General features: G+C 39.0%; 1 protein-coding gene across 2 annotated transcripts; it reads left to right on the forward strand.

Moving 5' to 3' along the window:
* Positions 1-286: 286 nt before the first annotated feature.
* TNFRSF11B (TNF receptor superfamily member 11b) lies at positions 287-16704 on the forward strand. Of its 2 annotated transcripts, none has more exons than XM_064646126.1 (5): positions 287-492; positions 9791-10160; positions 13681-13875; positions 14203-14427; positions 15573-16704. In XM_064646126.1, exons 1-5 carry the CDS (start codon positions 463-465, stop codon positions 15959-15961), a joined length of 1209 nt encoding a protein of 402 aa, XP_064502196.1. In that variant the 5' UTR covers positions 287-462; the 3' UTR covers positions 15962-16704. The 2 variants fall into 2 exon arrangements, with proteins under 2 accessions (XP_064502196.1, XP_064502185.1); XM_064646115.1 differs by lacking the exon at positions 287-492 and adding an exon at positions 561-768.
* Positions 16705-18128: the final 1424 nt, after the last annotated feature.

The following is an 18128-nucleotide window of genomic DNA, read 5'->3' on the forward strand; positions in this document are numbered from 1 at the left end:
GCTGGGAGCCCCAGGGGAGCCGAGCCGAGGGACAGCCGTGCCCCGGGGCGCGGGTCCCCCCTCCGGCCCCGCTGCTGAGGGGAGAGCCGGGCACAGCCAGACAGCCAGACAGAGCCCAATTAAACCCTCCCCTGGCCAGCCCCTGACACTCCCTCCTGCATTTTCCAGTCTGTGGTTACGGCGCTCAAAGGGTTCCATTAAGTCACCAAGTTTTACAGGTTCCTTAAAAAAAAAAAAAAAAAAAAAAAAAAAGGGGGGTGGGGGGGCGGTGAGGGGGAGTGCGCGAGAGAAAAGTTTGGTCATGGCAGGGAATGTGTGATCAAAGCTGAGCCCAAGCTTCCTGTTACACCGGGACTATATATATATCGTGTCTTTAATGTTGGGAATGTAAGCAGCTGCTGGAGCCTGGCGCTGACTCTCTGCCTCATTCCCAGAGCACTGAGGTTTCTTCCACCGACCACAATGAACAAGTTCCTGTGCTGCACGCTTGTGGTAAGTCCCTTCGGAGGGGCAGATAGGCTCTAGGATGCATTACAGCTTCAGACATCAGGCTGTACAGACACACGGCTTTTCTTCTGGGGTTTTTGTTTTAGCTTTGGTTTTTTGCAGGTTTTGTTCGTTTGTTTGTTTGGGGGTTATTTTGCTTTCTCTCCGTTTTCTTGGTAAACCCTTTTTGCTTCATCACTCCGAACTTTCCTGATGAGTTTGGAGTGTGATGGACATGTCCAGCTCCAGGGAGACAGCAGGGATTTTCATCCCATTCTCAAGGTAGTGGCATAAATTGCTTTTCTTTTGCCTTTTTTCCTGTCTTCCTCCTTCTTTTTTTAAGGCTTCATCATATTGGACTGACACAAAACACTGTATCTAGGAATTAATTTGGAAACTGTAGGCTGGGATGTTTGTTTCTGATATACATAAACTCCATCCCTGCCTGCCTCTAATCTCTGCTGCAGTGGCACTGTTGGTATCTCAGATACTGGGCTGGCTTTCTTACCGGCGAAAACCACTGTGAATTCCAGAAAGAAAAAAAAAAGCATAAGTGTGTGATGCTTGTTTTGGCTTAGAAAATTCAACTTCATGTGCAAGAAAGTGATGAATTAGTAGCTGTGTCAGTAGCTATTATAGAAAGAGTTGTTATTAAATCTAGTATAACCTCCCGTTTTAATAAGTTTTTGTTTACTTGGAGATTTAGTGAGATGCTCCCAGATGCAAATTTAGAGACCTTAGCAGTGTAGTAAATTTCAAAATGTTATTTAATCCATTTAGTCATATGGAATTTTATATGAATTCAGATCAATTAAAACCTGCATAGAGGGACATCCTGTGTAACATCTACTTGGAGGCTCTTCATCTTTTGCATAAGAAAACATTCAAAGAAAAATATTAAAAAATAATATTCAGAGCAGGCTGTTACTCCTGTCAGCACAGTAACTTGCTCCTGGGTTGTTTTGGTGAGTACAATGGCATTAATGTTGTGGCAGGGCATTAGAACTGAAATCCATTTATTCTGAAAGCTTTTTATAAATGCAACGAGATTTCCAGGATCTGATGAGTAATGCTTGTTTATTACTCTCTGTACAAATTTCTGAAAGGGCTTTTTGAGAAACAAACCCAAAGTAATTAATAGTGCAAGGGAAGCAAAATTTGTCAGGCTTGTGGTCAGCAGACTGAAACACAGGACAAGTTTTTCATCTCGTGTGATGTTGTGCCTGCTTTGTCAATATGAAAGCATGGGAATTTAATCTGAGAATTTCAGCAATAGCTCTTTATCAGCTGGCTTCTTATCTATGGATGTAATAAAATAATCACATCAGGATTTTGATTAAATGCATGTGCTTGTTCATGTTCTCCCATAAAGTAATAGCATTTGGTGAAGTTCAGCATAATCCTCTGGTAGATGAGTCTTGGAGCTGAAATATATCAGTGGCAGGAGTACATATCATAGACCTTCATCATTCAACTGTATTTTATTATTATTATTATTTTAAAATCATTTATTTAAAGTTATTGTGAAGTTTAGGTAAAATCAGTGAAGTTTAAGTACTGTCAGATATACTAGAGATCAGAAAAGACATTTTAGTACCTCTTTTATAAGAACCCTTGTAGGAGGCACAACAGCAGTTCAAAGTTGTGTATGTTTGGCTTACGCAGCCTAAATCTAGTTTGGAGACACCATAGCTAAAAGGAGTTTTTGGCCATGATGTACTTTCAGCCTTGGCCTCTTTGCTAAGGTTTCAGAAGGGGGACCTGGTGTGGTGTTGTGTTCATGTTCATGCTGTTTGCTGGAACACTGAAGCTGCTTACAAACAGACAAGCATTATGAAATCAGACTGAATGGAAAGAAATTCTCCAGAGCTGAATCTCGTTACTTGTCACGTAACTCTCTTGACCCTTAAACTTGACCTTTCTCTATTTTGGTTCTCTGGGTGCATGTGACATGCTTTTTCTGGCCTGCCTGTTGGGTTTGCTGTGTGTAGGCAGCAGCGGCTTTGCAACCCGCGAGGGTAGGAGTTATCTTTCTGTCTGACTTTCTTTCTGTCTGTCTGCATGTGTGTTGGTTAAAAATAAAACACTAAGGTTACCAGAAGAATTTTTAAAAGATATTGTCACAATTTAAGCAACATGCACTGTTCAAATCTCAAGGAAAAATTAATTTTATTCCTTCAGTAGAAACACCTGTTTGCACATAGTACTGGACATACTGTTTCTCTAGCTAGCTAGTCAGTTGTTAGAAATTCTGTCAGTGTAAAGGCAGACTGTAGTCACAGTAGGAACATCCCAGATTGGGTTAACTCTACATCTTGCTGTCACTGTGATGAATAATGTTCCAAAATATAAGTTATGGATAAGACCCACCTTTTGGAGGGTATCTGGCTTGATTTTCCTGCTTTCTCCCTCTACAAGCTTCAAGGCAAATGTAACTCATACAAACGAAGACTTTCAATTTAACACTTCTTTGATGAGATATAAAACTGTTCTTCAGCTAAATGACATTTTCCTATCACTGAAAATAAAACAATAGTTTCGACCCCTAAATTTCTTTGTGAATGACAGCTAATGGTCCTCAAAATGTTTCTACAAGACTTGACTTTTTGACATACTGCTTTATTGACAGAGAAAGGAAGACAGTGGTTCATAGCCCTAGTTTTGAATACAAGGTCACTGAGGAGAGTCACCAGTTACTATTACTCATGTAAAAGAGCAGCCTCCACTTCATAGAGCATCTTCCAAACAAAAGTAGGCCCTGTTATGTCCAAAGGATTGCATTAAAGCAGTTGGTAGAATGGTGGAACAGCCTTATAAGCTGAACTCAAACCAGTGAAAATGATTTCGTGTCAGCTTCCATTGTGTACCTGGCACTCTCCTGTGGTCTGCCAAAAAGTGCTTTGTCTGAGCAGTGGTCTCAGTGAGCCTACAGCAACCCACAGGTCAGCAGTGCCACAGAGCACAGAGAGGTTAAATTTGGTGACTGCGTGGGCCTCCAGAACAGCTAGGTGAGGAGGATGAGAGCTGAGTCTCTCCCAGATGGATGGGAGTCATTTCTCCCAGAATATCAAGTATTTTACAATGGTTATGTGCAATAGGTGGACATGAATCTATTCCAGCATGGCATTGTCAGGTACTGGATTCAGAGATACAACTTATCCATGAGGAGGACCTTGATAGAATCATTCAGTGCTATATTTTGCCAGAGGGATTTCTCTGGGCCTGTGCATGATTTCAGTGAGGCATTCTGCCCAAGGACTGAGGGTATGGGAAGGCCTCCTGCCTTAGCTTGGTCCAAATACTTTGTGTAGAAGGCAAAGTAGGAGAGTTGTGAGGTTTTACTTTAAACCCAATGCAAACACTGGGAGCAATCTGACAGATGTCTTGAATGATGATTTATCACACAAGAAAATATGCTTCAGAATAGTTGTGGAATGCAAAACAGAAACAGATTTATCTTCCTCAGCAAATTAAACATTCTTCTTTGGTCTACAACCCAAAACCACAAAGCCAAGCTATATAATAATATTTTCATATGCTGAAAAGCCACTTTTCTTTCTATCACAAAGCAGTGATTTAAAGTGATGATGCTTGAAGGATTTTTACTTCATATGCTTTGTCTTTGAGTTCATTTTGATTCAACTAGAGAAAGCAAGCAGCTCGTTGCCTTACATTTAAAGATGAAAGAAAAGGGTGTGTATTTTTTCATGCCCAAGATCTGAAGTGAAATTTTACAATCACATTGTTTCTCTCTCAAAAGAATCTTCCAAGGACTCAAATAAATGGACTGCACAGGCCTTTTATGTTAGCATTTGTATACTGACATAAAGATGGTATGGAGAAATATAGCTTCAGGCCTAATGTGTTGAGTGACACAGTGAAAGAATTGCTGTTTAACCCTGAGTAACTCATTTTGAATAAGTTCTTAGTATTTATTTACATGACACTGATTTGCACTAGACTTGTATTTCAATATTTACAGTTCATCCCAATTTCTTACGTAGAGACACCATCCTGAGAGATGCCCAGGATCTTCTCCAGGGAGATGGACGAAGATTGAGTTTTTCAGTCCTTTCAGAACAGAGCCCACTGACACTAGAACTGTTTCACCCAATACGTTGTTAGATGCAGTGACTGATATGGGTTTTGGTTCGGTTTGGTTTTGCTGTAACTATTTTGTTACTGATAGCATTTCATACTAATAGAACAAAAACTCAACCTTTGGGACTTTTTTTTGAGTTTGCATTTCACTACTGCTAGGAAAACTGTTTGCAATTGAGTGCACTCTGAATCAGACTAACAGGGAATTTGTTGAGATGAACAAGATACTAAGCATTATTGTCTTCCATCAGTGCTGGGACTTGCTTAGGGTTTAAAATTTAAAGAAACTGCCTAGATCTTTCAAGTCCATTTGCCAGCTATTCCAGGAAACCAAATACCGCATTTACTTTCAGAAATGCATTGAGAGTTATATTTAAACTACTTGGGTTTCTTGCACCTGCTTCTTGGTGAAAGGCTGTTCCCAACCTTCCTATGACGAGACAGTCTGCTTTTCATTTGCCAGTATTATCCTTTAATGGAGAAAGTTCTCTCTGTGTATGTTAACTATCTGTACCAAATCTATAGGTACAGTTGTGACTTGCCAAGCTATTGAAAAAGTTAAGATCGTCTTCTAAATGAAGATCTTAATTTCCTTCTAAACTTTCTCTGTACTGCTTCCCAGATTAATTAACCTTTCCAAAACAAGGATGAACAGTATTTTACACAATTTTCTGAATGACAAATCCATGAATTTGTCCAAGTGTAGTACTGATGTACTCCAGCTTTGGTTTCTTGAGGGTTAAAGGGTGAACATGTTCATTGCCCCTACTTCTGATTCCAGTAAACTGAGGCCAGACTTCTGGTTTCTTCCTTCTTTCAAACTGGAACATGCCAACTTTTCCAGTAGGAGTAAAACAGACCAGTGCCAGCATGATTATAGAAGAAATCTTGCTTTCTGTGAAGTTGTGGGGAAAACCAACGTTCAGACCTTGTAAGCTCTAATCATGGCATTTTCATGTGTGCAAATAGTGCTGTTTCTTACAGTAGAGATTCAGATGCTTAGTACGTAGACCACCTTTAAATATGGGCATTCAGATCAATCAGAGGTTTTGTGTAGCTAAGAATCTGCTGCCAAGTTGGTCATAGCATAGTTTAGGACAGGAAATGTCAGGAACAACATAAAATGCATTTTATTACCATTTTAATTGGTTTTAGGAACGTGCTTTTGAGGGACCTCTCCTGATCAACCTTATTTACTATATTTTAGTTTGCATATCATGGCGATGTAGAGCATAAGATGGATTTACAAAAGTAAACTGGACTGATGAAAGTAAATCCAGAGATGGACTCCAGAGATGGACTCCAGAGATGCACCAGGTGCACCGGAGCCACTAATGCATGCTCGTCCATGAGAGCAGACTGAAGTTAGTCCAAAATATCCCCTCTGAATCCTGCGTAATGAGGATGTCAGGTGCTCGGCACCATCTGTTTTGCTCTGGAAATCTGCTGTAACAGGTGATCCAACTTCCTAATGCAAGCACAAACTCAGTGTGTGCTAGGACAGGAGAAAGGAAAATTTAGTGACATTCTCCTCTAGCTTACTCTGTGAAATGCAAGACGAGTTTTTTCATTCTGTTTGTGCCAAATTGCTGCAGCAAAACTAGTAAAAATTATTTTTAATTACTTTCAACCATTTTTCATGAATTTTTGCAGAACATCTGAAAAATAGATTGCCTTTACTTTGGCGTTTGATGTAGGTTCAAAGATAACTTCTGATTTGCAGGCTGCATACCAATATTCAGAATACTCAGGTATGCTAGGTGTTTTCAGCCTGCATAAAAGACATTTTTGCAGATCTTTTCTCTTAAACATTATTAGGCAACCTACAGTAGTCTTATGAAAGGTGGTATTGGGGGTTGGGGTCTAGAAATGTGCTTAACGACATACTAATGGCTGTACTGGCTAAAAAAAAAAAAAACAAACACAAAAACAAAAACAGAAAAAAGAGTCCTAAACCAACTAAACCAACCCATATGCTGTCCGTGGGTTGATATCTGATGCTTAGAGGAGATGGAAGAAAAAAACGGAAAAATATCACTATTTTTCTGAAACAGTCCTTCAGACTCAGGGAATTTGGGGGCTGGGATTTCTTGATCCAAAGGTGATGTTTATGCTTAATAGCCCTTTATTATTTTCATCCATTACTATGTCAAGTAACATCTTGAACTCAACTGTTTACAATGTCCTATGACAGTGAGTTGCACAGCTCACTGGGCTAAAAGGATCATGGTAGTCTAACAGTAGTAGTAATGGTAATCTAGCTCTATGTTGAAAATTATGTATAAAATGCTCTGGTAAAATATTGAGATATTGATTGCATAAATATCTTTAGTTTGACTGAAGAATCTTCTTGTCGTAATTGTTTGTAAATAAAATAGTTGGATCCTGCATATGTATGGCTCAGCCCCTGGTCAGTGGATTACTGCAGCTACATAATGTGTGTTTCTGGGATAAAGGGGAAGAAAGGTATGATGTGATTTTCTTTTAAAAGCAGGAAGAAAAAAATCAAATGGAAAGACTGATTGTTCTTTTAGTGATGCTGATTTATTAATGCTATTATTATGGGGTTTGGTTGTGCTCATTTGAATTAATAATATGCTGGTTCCCATTATTAGTCCATAGTTATTGGTTCTTCCAAAGGCAAAACTTTGCAGGCCTCAAACAAGTATTATTCAAGTCTCCTTTTGCTCAATTTTTTACATCAGCTCCCCTCAAATTATGTTGAATTGTTTTCAATTTTTACTGGCTTATTTCACATAGCTGTAGGTTCTTCAGGAAGCAAGTGGCTCCATTTTTCCCTATAAACCCCCATGCTCTCATATCCTGATTATTGAATTTTAATTAATTTTTATGCTGATTTATCCCCTGCGGCAAAACTCCACACTTGCCTCAAACATGATTTCCAGCGTAAATAGTTGAGTAAGGGAAATAGAGAAAATCTTATTGTTCTTGTTGCTACATGTTGCAGAGCAGAGTTGAATAACCATGAAATTATTCACCTACCTGTTTGTTACCTGAAAATATGTCACCAAGGGCAGAGGCACAACCCAGAAGAGAAGATTCTACTGCAGGGACAGTTTTGGATTTGTTGTGAGCTGTGCTTTGCAGAGCAGGAAAAACAGTGTTTCTGCACGAGGATGTGCTACCCTTATGTCTGGTTGCTGTCCCTAATAATTTTCACAGTGTCAGATTTTCATCTGCGTTGGGTATTGTCTTGAGTTTCCACAGATACTTGAATAAAATGGGGGTTGATGTTTGTAGCATCTGTGCTGTCTGTTGCAGTCTGTTATATTCTGTAAAGGGAATGCATGTGTCCATGCAAATCTTGGACTCTAGTATGCTGTATTAGCTATTACTGAATTAGAAATATAGAAGAAAACCTTACTGTTCACATCAAAAATTAATGAGATTACCAGGACTTCCTTATTACTAGCGTCATAGATGTAGATTTACCAAGGGTGGGGGCATTTTTCATCAATGCAAAGCCATTCACTGTTAAAAAATGTGCTGCACCCTCTTTGTTAAATAGACCACATGAAACAGATCCAGTCATTTAAGGAAAATGGAGCTGTTCATCAAACTTCAAAGACTAATAAGGAATTTTTCACAATGAAAGGTATTGTACATTGAGACCACAAGAAAAAGTGGGCTCTCCACCTGTAGAAAACACAGATTGTATAAATTACCAGGCTTAGTCAAGGGTAGCTACAAGAGACTGTAGGAAATATCCATACTATCCACACTTCATTCCTCAGCCTGTCTAGGTATAGCTGTATAAAAAAGCTGTATAAAAAGTGGATTCGCAGACAGGTAATAGGAGAATACATTTAAGAGTACTTTCTTAAGCAGTAAGAGTTCCTAATTTAACCACATAATATCACCTGGTGATCACTGTGACTTTTGCTAATGCAGATGAATGTTTAAATTGTCCTTTATAACCTTAATAAGACTATAACTTTAGAAGTGCCATGATGTGGCAAAAGGGAGGTCCTTAGATGAAAAACCTCTAGGAAATATTGAACCTGGGAAAAAAAAAAAAGGAGTTAATTCCACTTACACTCTGGGCACATCTGCATTGGAAAAGAGAAAATACATTTTTGAAATTGAATTGTCATCTTTGTATTAGCTGACCAGGATTAAAATAGCAACAAAGACAAACTGGTTGCTTGTATAACTTGACTAGATATGTAGAAAACTATCTTAATTCAGAACCAGTTTACTTCATCTTTATAAAATGTACAAGTTTTAGAAGAGAAATGGCACATGCAGCCATTCAAGAAGCACAGGACAGAGCTGGGTTCTCAGTGAGAACAATGAGCTGTTCCCAAGAGTTTTTTTAATGGTAAACTGGTTGAATCACATAACCAGATTTTCACTTATAAGGGAAAATTAAGTGATATGGAGATTGTCTCTGCAGCAGGGCAGTGTTGTCTCAGAGCTCTAGGTCCAAAATCACACCAGCAAAGCAGACTGTTGTAGGAAGCAGGACTGTAGCTGTCATAACGTGCCAGTACTGAACCAACTCCTTACAACAGCTGTAAGCCTGTGGTTTTACATAGAAATGAAAGCATTAGTCTGGCCTCTTCCAGTTCATGCAATTGAGTCTTTAATGTACCCTTCATAAACTGTGGCATTCTTTACCTCTGTCTGAAGCTGCGTCTTTGCCCTTGACGTAGCTGGCACATTTTATCCCCAGAACTGCTGTATTTCAGTGCAAGATTAAATAGAGGGCATTAAAAAGTAACCTCTATTGTTCTAGGCATTTGTTGGTGCAATACACTAGTCAGATTTATGTGCTCCTACACAATTCCTTTTGCATCTGAAGTACTAGATACTTAAGAACAGGCATAATCCCCACCTTGGCTGTGCAATGGCCAGCTTCTCTGGTACCAGGCACGAAAAGGTCATTGCCCAGTGATATGAAATAGGGTGTAAATGGGAGAAGCGTAATATCTACATCTCTGGAAGAAAAAGGAGTTCTAATATTGGGAAGATTTGCTAGTCAAGATCCTAAAATTTTCCCATGTTAAGATAGACATGGGAGAGTCCGGAAGCTGGCTAATATCTTACAAATTCTAACACAAATGTTTGTTTGAAGATAATACTATAACTAGACTCATAAACTCATTAAAGTGTAGGTTTCTTTGTGATCCCAGTGCTCCCCAAAACTAAAGGAAGTGATGTTTTATTTTCCTGTTGCTAGCTCTTGGACATTTCTGTTAAGTGGACCATCCAGGTTGACTCTCCCCCCAAGTATCGTCATTACGACCCAGGGACATCTCGTCAGCTGCTGTGTGACCAGTGCCCTCCCGGGAGCTACGTGAAGCAGCACTGCACAGCCACCAGCCCGACGCAGTGTGCGCCGTGCCCGGACCAGTACTACACCGAGGAGTGGAACAGCCACGACGAGTGCCAGTACTGCAGCACTGTCTGCAAGGAGCTGCAGTACGTCAAGCAGGAGTGCACCAGCACACAGAACCGCGTCTGCGAGTGCGTCCAGGGCAGATACCTGGAGCTCGAGTTTTGTTTGAAGCACACGGAGTGTCCTCCCGGGTTCGGTGTTGCACAGCCAGGTACGTACTGCTTGTCAACAAGCACAGACTGAATTGGAGCTCTGCCGCACATCGGCGACTCGTGGCAGTTACAAGATTAGGAAAGAGGCTCGTCCAGATGAAATTACAGGACAGTAAATTGTAAAGCCAATTGAACCTGTTCTAGTCTGCATCATTTGGACTGTAGCCAAAGGAACGTTTCTTAGTGCTGCTCCTGCTGTAATATATAACTTAATGGCAGTAGCAAATGTAGCAAATTGCACTCTAATGAGAAACATGATGGATTTCCTCTTTTAAAGGAACATTATCTGGAATGTAGTATTTGTGTGTGTGATAAATAATAATGTTTTTCATTTTGAAATCTGCTGTTTCAAGCAACCGTATATCTTGACAAACACCAGGAGCACTACATGTTTGACAACAAGTGTATAATTATAACAATATTAATATAGCTCTAGCATCACTGCAATATGTGTTAATAATTAATTATCAACATCCTAAGTGGAACTCCTAGGGAAACTGTTGCTATTATCAAACAAACAACCATTTCTTTGTCAAGCAGGCTGGCTGTATGTTTGATGTGGATACAGAGGGAAGGGGTACTTTTCAGTGGAGGGTATTCTTCATTTAAGGCAACGTAAATTGTTAAACCAATAATATGTTCTTCCCTCAAAATGAAATACATCATTTATTGTTTGGCAAATGCCATGGCCTAGTTTAGCTCTAGTATTTAACACAGCCCGAAAGAATTGTAAACTGTCATGGTACCAGAGCTCGATAATTGCCCAGAGAAGAGCTCTGAAGAAGGAAGAGAATGCAGAAAATCAAAGCATCTCAGACACAAACCTGCAGGCAACCAGTCTCCAGACTACAGAATGATTTCCCTAGGAATTACATACAAGGAGTGAGAAACACTAGGGCTGGCCTGTACATTTTAGAGGTGTGCTGAACGACAGGCTGGGAGTCCTCTTTTGGGTCATGAACATCTCATTGGATAGCAACTTTTATGTAAGGAAAATGTCACTGCTGTAGATTCTCACTAGTCCCTGAGTAACTGATTGACAAAGCATTACCTTGATGCCCTTGCCATTGTTAAGCATTTCCACTGGCAAACACTGCAAATCCATACTGTAAATCTTCATTAACCTAAACTATTATACCCAGGGGCTTGGGTTAATGAGCTTCCACTGTACCTCGGCAGTGAGTCAAGAGAGGCCAGAAACAAAGTCCTCAGTTTGGGAGATGAACAAAACACAGATTGTCTGAGCAACCAACCTACTGCGTCCCTGCAAGCATGGTGAAACTGTGGCAGATAAATTCGAATCCCTCAGTTCAAAATGAAACAAACTTTGAAAGAAGATAAAATGTTGAATCGTGTAATTTATTGGAAAGTTGGTTTCCAAAAGACCATCAGAATGAACTAGCTAATCCCAGACAGACCTCAAAAAAGGAATGAAAACATTGTAAAAATAATTCCATCTCCTTGTGCCAATAGTCAGTTTTTGAGGTGAGGCAAAAACTAAGAATTTAATAAGCATGTACCATACTGTGTTACTGCTTTCTGCCATATGATAGCCTTGAACTTTGTAACGATGCAAATTCAGGTGAAATAAAACCTAACTCTAGGAAAATATTCTTCCACTCCCACACAGGGAGATCGTGGTCCAGTGCCTCTTTTAAAGCTTAAAGCACTAAAAATCTGTTTTCCCACTGCCAGTTGCTCATGATTACACTGGGAGATCACTTTACTTTGGTTGTCCCCTTTTGTGAGTGCAGATTAAGGTTTTGTTCCCTTCTGCTACCGGACGTGGCAGGGTTTATAGCAGCAAGGTACTGGAGCAGCAGCGCTGCTACGAGGCAGCACTATCTCCCCAGCGGCGGGTGACGTTTCCCTGGGAAGAATGGGGGATTCCAGGTGAATTGGAGGGAGAGGTGGAAGGGCGGACAGACAGCGGCAGTTTGTGCCGTGAACAAGAGCGGCCAGATAAACAGTGAAGAAGAAGCTGGCAAAGCTGGAGGGTGACTTTATTCTCAACCCCGAGAACGCCGGTGGATTACCCGATTTATTCCTCTCTTGTGCCGCAAGGGTTATGCGGGAAGCTCTGAGCAGAGCGACGCCCCGTTTGCAGGAACACTGCTTTCTTCCCCTTCCTTGCTGGCAGAACACAACAGCAGCCTGTCTGTAGCAGGGAAAGTTGCTAAAATTCAGCTGTCTCAGGACAGCTAATTGCTGCCTGCGCAGGTGGTGCTGGCTGGAGTTTTGTCCAGCCCAGAGCCGCAGGCAGCGCACATTATACGAGGGAGCGCAGGGGCAGACGCTGTGGCTGCAGTCTGGGTACTGGCTGCAGAAAGCAGAGGATTTGGGAGGCGGGTTGGCGACATATAGGATCTCTGGCAACTATAAACTCCTTTGTTTTCACTTGCCTGATGAAGTGCTAGATCAGGTGTATGCAAGCACTATTCTTTATTTCACAGCTTGTGGAAAACTTGAGATTCGTACTCTTTTTCTCCAAGGATTTCCCAAAATAAATAAAGGGTACCTAAAAGCTGTCGTCAAGATAAACGTCCACGCGTAAATACTTAAAAACTACACTAGATGGAGGCATTTTCTTATTCAAATATAGTTTATAATTATTTCAAAAAAATTTTAAGCATGTGCTCAAGTTCCTGTTCAATAATGCAATATTAGATACTAGACTTCAGACACTTGTTAAATGTTGTCTGAATAAGGATGAATTATGAGTGAATATACAACAATTATTGGTGCTGTGACTTTCCTGCCACTGGTGGTTAGACTGCATTGTTTCAGATTTCATGCATTAATTTTCTTCCTCTTTGTTAATGTGCTAGACCATACATTGTCATTCTGCTGTTGTATCATATATTTATTTCTGAAGGAAAACTATGTCTTGTAAATCACCAAGCAAAATATGTATGTCTGTTAAATAGTTTTGTTTATACTGGACACTATATCTTCTTTGGGTTTAGTAACATTTTATTCAAGCCCAGAGAAAAGTTTAAAAAATGTTCTTTAGTTGACATTTAGTTTGGTTGTGGCTTTAGCCAGAACTGAACTAACCCATTCAAATAAAATTCTAGGCAGTTATTGCAGAGTAAAATTCAGAACAGATTTTTATGCCAATTAATTACTTTACAGAGTATTTGTACAGTTGAAGGATGAAGATCAGACATTGTGTAATGTCTGACTAGACTCGAGTAATTGAGGTTTTAAAGATATTCCTTTACTAAATTACTGATTTAATCAGTAATATCTGATTTTAAACTTGGTAACAACTGTATTTATGAGTATATTTACTGTATTAGACCAGCAGGAACATCATTCTCTTAAAGAATCTTCTGTTTTGCTTTTTTTGTTTGTTTGTTTTGTTTTAAAGTGATTCCTTAATAGATAAGAAATAAGAAAACAGAAGCATGACAATTTAGAGAGGAATATTTTCCTTTATTTTTGTGTTCTCATTGTGGTTTTTTTCTACAGTTGAGATTATATATAATTGGATGCATTGTTTTCCTGTATCTGCAGGTACCCCTGAGAGTGACACTGTATGTGAGAGATGTCCAGAAGGATTTTTCTCAAATGAAACATCATCCAAAGCAGTCTGTCTTAAGCACACAAACTGTAGTGCCCTGGGTTTCAAAATAACTTTGAAGGGAAATGAGGTTCGTGACAACATCTGCCAGGAAAATAAAGATATTACACCTCAAAAATGTGGAATAGGTATGTATCCTATTATGGAAGAGTGCTCTGAAATCATACCTTTAATTATTATTAAAATTAATTAATCAGCATTTATGATAAAAATATTTAGCTTGTTAGCCATTTGCCTGCTATGGTGATGGCCATAGTAGAATTTTAATTATTGTAGCTTCAATCAAATAGAACTCAAGCACAGAGAGCAATCTCTTTATAGAGACCACTTCTTAACCTGTTTTTAAACACTTTTTCTTATCATTCTTGCTGCTTGCTTTTTTTTTTCTTTTTTCCCTGAGACAGGCAGGGTAACAGATTGGAACAATTGTCATCTTCTTCCCTTTCTCGTTTCAGATGTAACCCTGTGTGAGGAGGCTATGTTCAGGTTTGCTGTTCCTACCCATCTCACACCTAACTGGCTGAACATACTGGCAGACAGTTTGCCTGGGACAAAGGTTAGCACAGAAAATATTGAAAGGATTAAACAAAGACACAGCCCTCAAGAGCAGACCTTCCAGCTTTTGAAATTATGGAAACAGCAGAACAAAGAACAGGATATGGTCAAGAAGATTATTCAAGGTATCTTACTGTGATAGCATGTGTGTTAAAAGCACCCTTTTAAATGGCATTTTAAAAATTGCCTGGGATCAAATACCTCCTGGTGATGTGTTATGCTTGGAGCAAGGCCTGCAGGGCTTGACTGAGGTTTATTGATGCAGTAAGAGCAGTGAAGTTGAGGGGAAGCAGGAAGAGAATTCAACTTCTCCTGATCAGTTGAGGACTGAATTCTTCTCATTGTAGTTGTGTGTTGGGACTGTGTGTTGTGCCATGACCAAGATCCCCTTTTAAGACTCCACAATATATGAAGAATCTTGTTAAAGTGAGTCAGGTGTTTCCCACTGTTAGATATGAGCAGTGGTTGTTGAGGTTAGAGGGAGCTGGATGCCTGCAACTGAAGTGCAGCTACTTTTCTATAAAAGTGTTTGGGACTAGGACATCTGTTCACAGGGTGGGGGCACATGGGAGTGAGAAATACACAGGCAGGCTTTCCCTTCTTTTTCCCTTCTGGTACCTGTTTGCCATACTGATTCTCTGCTTTGTTTGTGCTGAATCTACTAAGACAGGTTTCAAAGGTGAAATAGTGCTGCAATGTTAACACCAAGGTTTTTACAACAGTCAGGTCAGCTCTTCTCATGTAAGGCACCATCAACAGCCACCACATTCAAATGACATTTGTCCACTCAGAATAGATTTGAAAAAGGCTGTAGAAATGTTTGTCACCCCTCTGCTATTTAGTATGTGTGTTTATGTCACACTGTGAAGTGTCTAGAGTACTTCAAAGCCCAAAATTACTATTTTAGCAAAGCTTGCCTAGACATTTCTGAAGGGACTAAGCAAAATTTTCATTCACTGGAACCAAATATTACGAGTTCTATCACAGACACACAACATTTTACAGGACAGATGACACAACTCTATAGCAATAAATACTTGCTATGAAGTTTGTTTGTAATTTGGAGTTTTTGTATCTGCAAAGTTAATTAAATTCTTAAGTATTTTTTCATAATTGGACCCTAAAAAAGCAAACCTGAGAGAATTATTTGAAATAAAGAAAAAAAAATTTGGAAGGGAATATTCACCTTGGAATTTTGGAAGGTTTTTTGCAGGCCATGGTAAAGTTTAATGGGCTGTATTTACCTCTCTTTTCTTTTTGCTTTCTCTAGATATTGATCATTGTGAAAACAGTGTCTTAAAGCACATTGGCCACCCAAACCTCACCTTTGAACACCTCAACATGCTGATGGCAAGTTTACCAGGCAAGAAAGTGGGAAAAGAAGATGTTGAACGCACAACGAAATTGTGTCAACCCACAGAGCAAGTCCTGAAGCTTCTCAATCTGTGGAGAATAAAGAATGGCGACCAAGACACCATTAAAGGTTTAATGTATGGACTGAAGCACTTGAAAACATACCACTTTCCAAAACGAACCATCCAAAGTCTGAAGAAGGTGGTTAAGTTTCTTCACAGATTTACAATGTATAGATTATACCAGAAACTCTTCTTAGAAATGGTAGGGAACCAACTGAAATCTGTGAAAGTAAGATGTGTCTAACTCAAGATATTTTTCATTTCCACTGACTATTTTTCCCCAATTACTGCCAGCAGTAATTAAACTGGAACGTTGTTTCACCACATTATATTTTACTATTTATAGAAATGCCTGACTGGAATAGTTCTAAGTCTTCTGCAGTGGTTCTGGAGTTTTTTTCTTTAATAAAAATCACTTTTGTAAAAGCTTTTAACCTGTTGATAACACTAAGAGCCTGATTCTGCATTTTTGCACATTCAGTGTTGAAAAGTCCCACTATAGTCACTAGATGAGAAAGGAATGCTGGACCAGGCTCTATTCCAGTATTTGCTATTTATATTCTTCAAGGAATAAACATTTTTTGTTGTACATATTTATTAAATTAAATGGAAACTGTATGAGACTGAATTTTAGAAAGAGAAATGAAAAGCACACTGTATATTTTCTAGTTAAACAAAAATGATTCCATATATTTTTCTGATAAAAATTTTGTAGCATGCCCTAAGAGTTATTAATTTCCTTATATTTTGTATTTAAAAAAAGTATTATTGCTTAGTTTTATTTGTATAAGTTGTGGTATCTTTTGGTAAGGATGTTTTAATTTATCCAATGATTTTAACTCAAATACAGTGAAAATATAGTGCAAGTGACCTGAATATTTAAATATTCTGTGAGGAAGTGAATGTACCATATTTAAGAAGCTGGATTTTTATATAGAATTTCATAATCTTATTTTATAAAACAATTAAATTTTTCAGTTTACTTTTTGACTGGTGTTTTGCTCTTGACTCTGAAGTAGGACCTAATAACAAAGACAGACTGTGTGGATTTTGCACCTTATCTTGGGCTTGGCTTTCTGCTACTCCCTGTCTGGTCTAGTAGTTAATATGTGAACTGAGTAAATATTGACCAGCACTGGATTCTCATAGTCACTGCAAAGGTGTAAATGAAGGCAAAAAGTGTTAAAGGTTCCAGTTCAGAAGACCCAGGTGGTTTTGATACGACCGATTACAACTCCATAGACACATTTGGCCCAGCAACACTCTTGGCCCCGTGTCATTCTTGGAGAGCTCACAACCTTTGCCCTAACCACAGCTTGTAATTTCATGGAGGAAAGATGATGCATGGCCCTGACGGGCTTGGAAAGCCTCACATATTGCCGCTATGTTTAAAGGAAGAGAGCACAGAGAGGTCACATAAGAAAAATAGTCATCTACCATTTCCCTCAGCTACAGAAGGAGACACCTACAAAGCCTCGGGCCCCATGAAAACAGAACAGAGATTGTCTGACTGCTGTTATCAAAAGCTAACGGTAATTTAGGGACCAGTAGTCATTCACAGTGCAAGCCAAAGGCCTCAGCGGCTGCAGAGAAAGACTGTACTCTTGATTGTTTTTCTTTAAACCATGTGAACAGAGCTTGAATATTCAACATATTTTTTTCGTTGTGTAAAGGAAGAAAAAGCCGTCAGCATTTACTCTTGTATGACAAATATTCTTGTATTACAGATGAGAGGATCTTAAGCAAAGAATGAGAAACAGATTCCTGCTTGATATGATAGGTGCTCATCAGAAGTGCTCTCCTTATAGACTACAAATAGGACATATTCCTTTAAAATACTTGGGTTTCATTTTTCATTGAATTCTCACATCACTTTTTGTATCAAAAGGAATAAGCTCCCTTTTAAATTTCACGTTCTATTAGCATCTCATTTATCAGTGTAGCTGAGAAATGGTCCTGAACACACAAAAAATTCCCAGTTTTGTCTTGATTCATTTGAAATAATTTATGCCCTTTTACAGCAGAAAATGGTTCTACATATAATTAAAGGTTTATAACAGAATCTCAAATTTCAAAAATAGATACTAGATGTTTCCACGACTCTGCCAGATATGGAGGTTTGGGGTGTTCTAGGTGTTAAAATGAGAATAATGATCTTATTGGCAGCAAAATAAAGAGGATCCCACACACCTTGTAAACAATACCATGTTGATCCTTTCAAGGTATACAAAAATTTTGCAGTTAATAGTATAGTTATGGTATCAAGTAGTAACATAGTTAAAAAATGTATCACAGACCTATTGGCTGGAGAAAAACACAATTGCTTCCCAGTACATGGTACTGTTTTTAATTTATACATTTATACTTCTATATTGCAAGAAGTTATATGTGACTCTCATTTTAAATGATAC

The sequence above is a fragment of the Pseudopipra pipra genome, chromosome 1 (assembly GCF_036250125.1).
Source record: "Pseudopipra pipra isolate bDixPip1 chromosome 1, bDixPip1.hap1, whole genome shotgun sequence".
NCBI lineage: Eukaryota > Metazoa > Chordata > Aves > Passeriformes > Pipridae > Pseudopipra > Pseudopipra pipra.

Coding starts and splice junctions, on each gene's coding strand:
- TNFRSF11B (XM_064646115.1), top strand. CDS start 700: ATGAGTTTGGAGTGTGATGGACATGTCCAGCTCCAGGGAGACAGCAGG. Junction 10,161..13,680: donor GTTCGGTGTTGCACAGCCAG/GTACGTACTGCT, acceptor CTGTATCTGCAG/GTACCCCTGAGAGTGACACT. Junction 14,428..15,572: donor GGTCAAGAAGATTATTCAAG/GTATCTTACTGT, acceptor TGCTTTCTCTAG/ATATTGATCATTGTGAAAAC.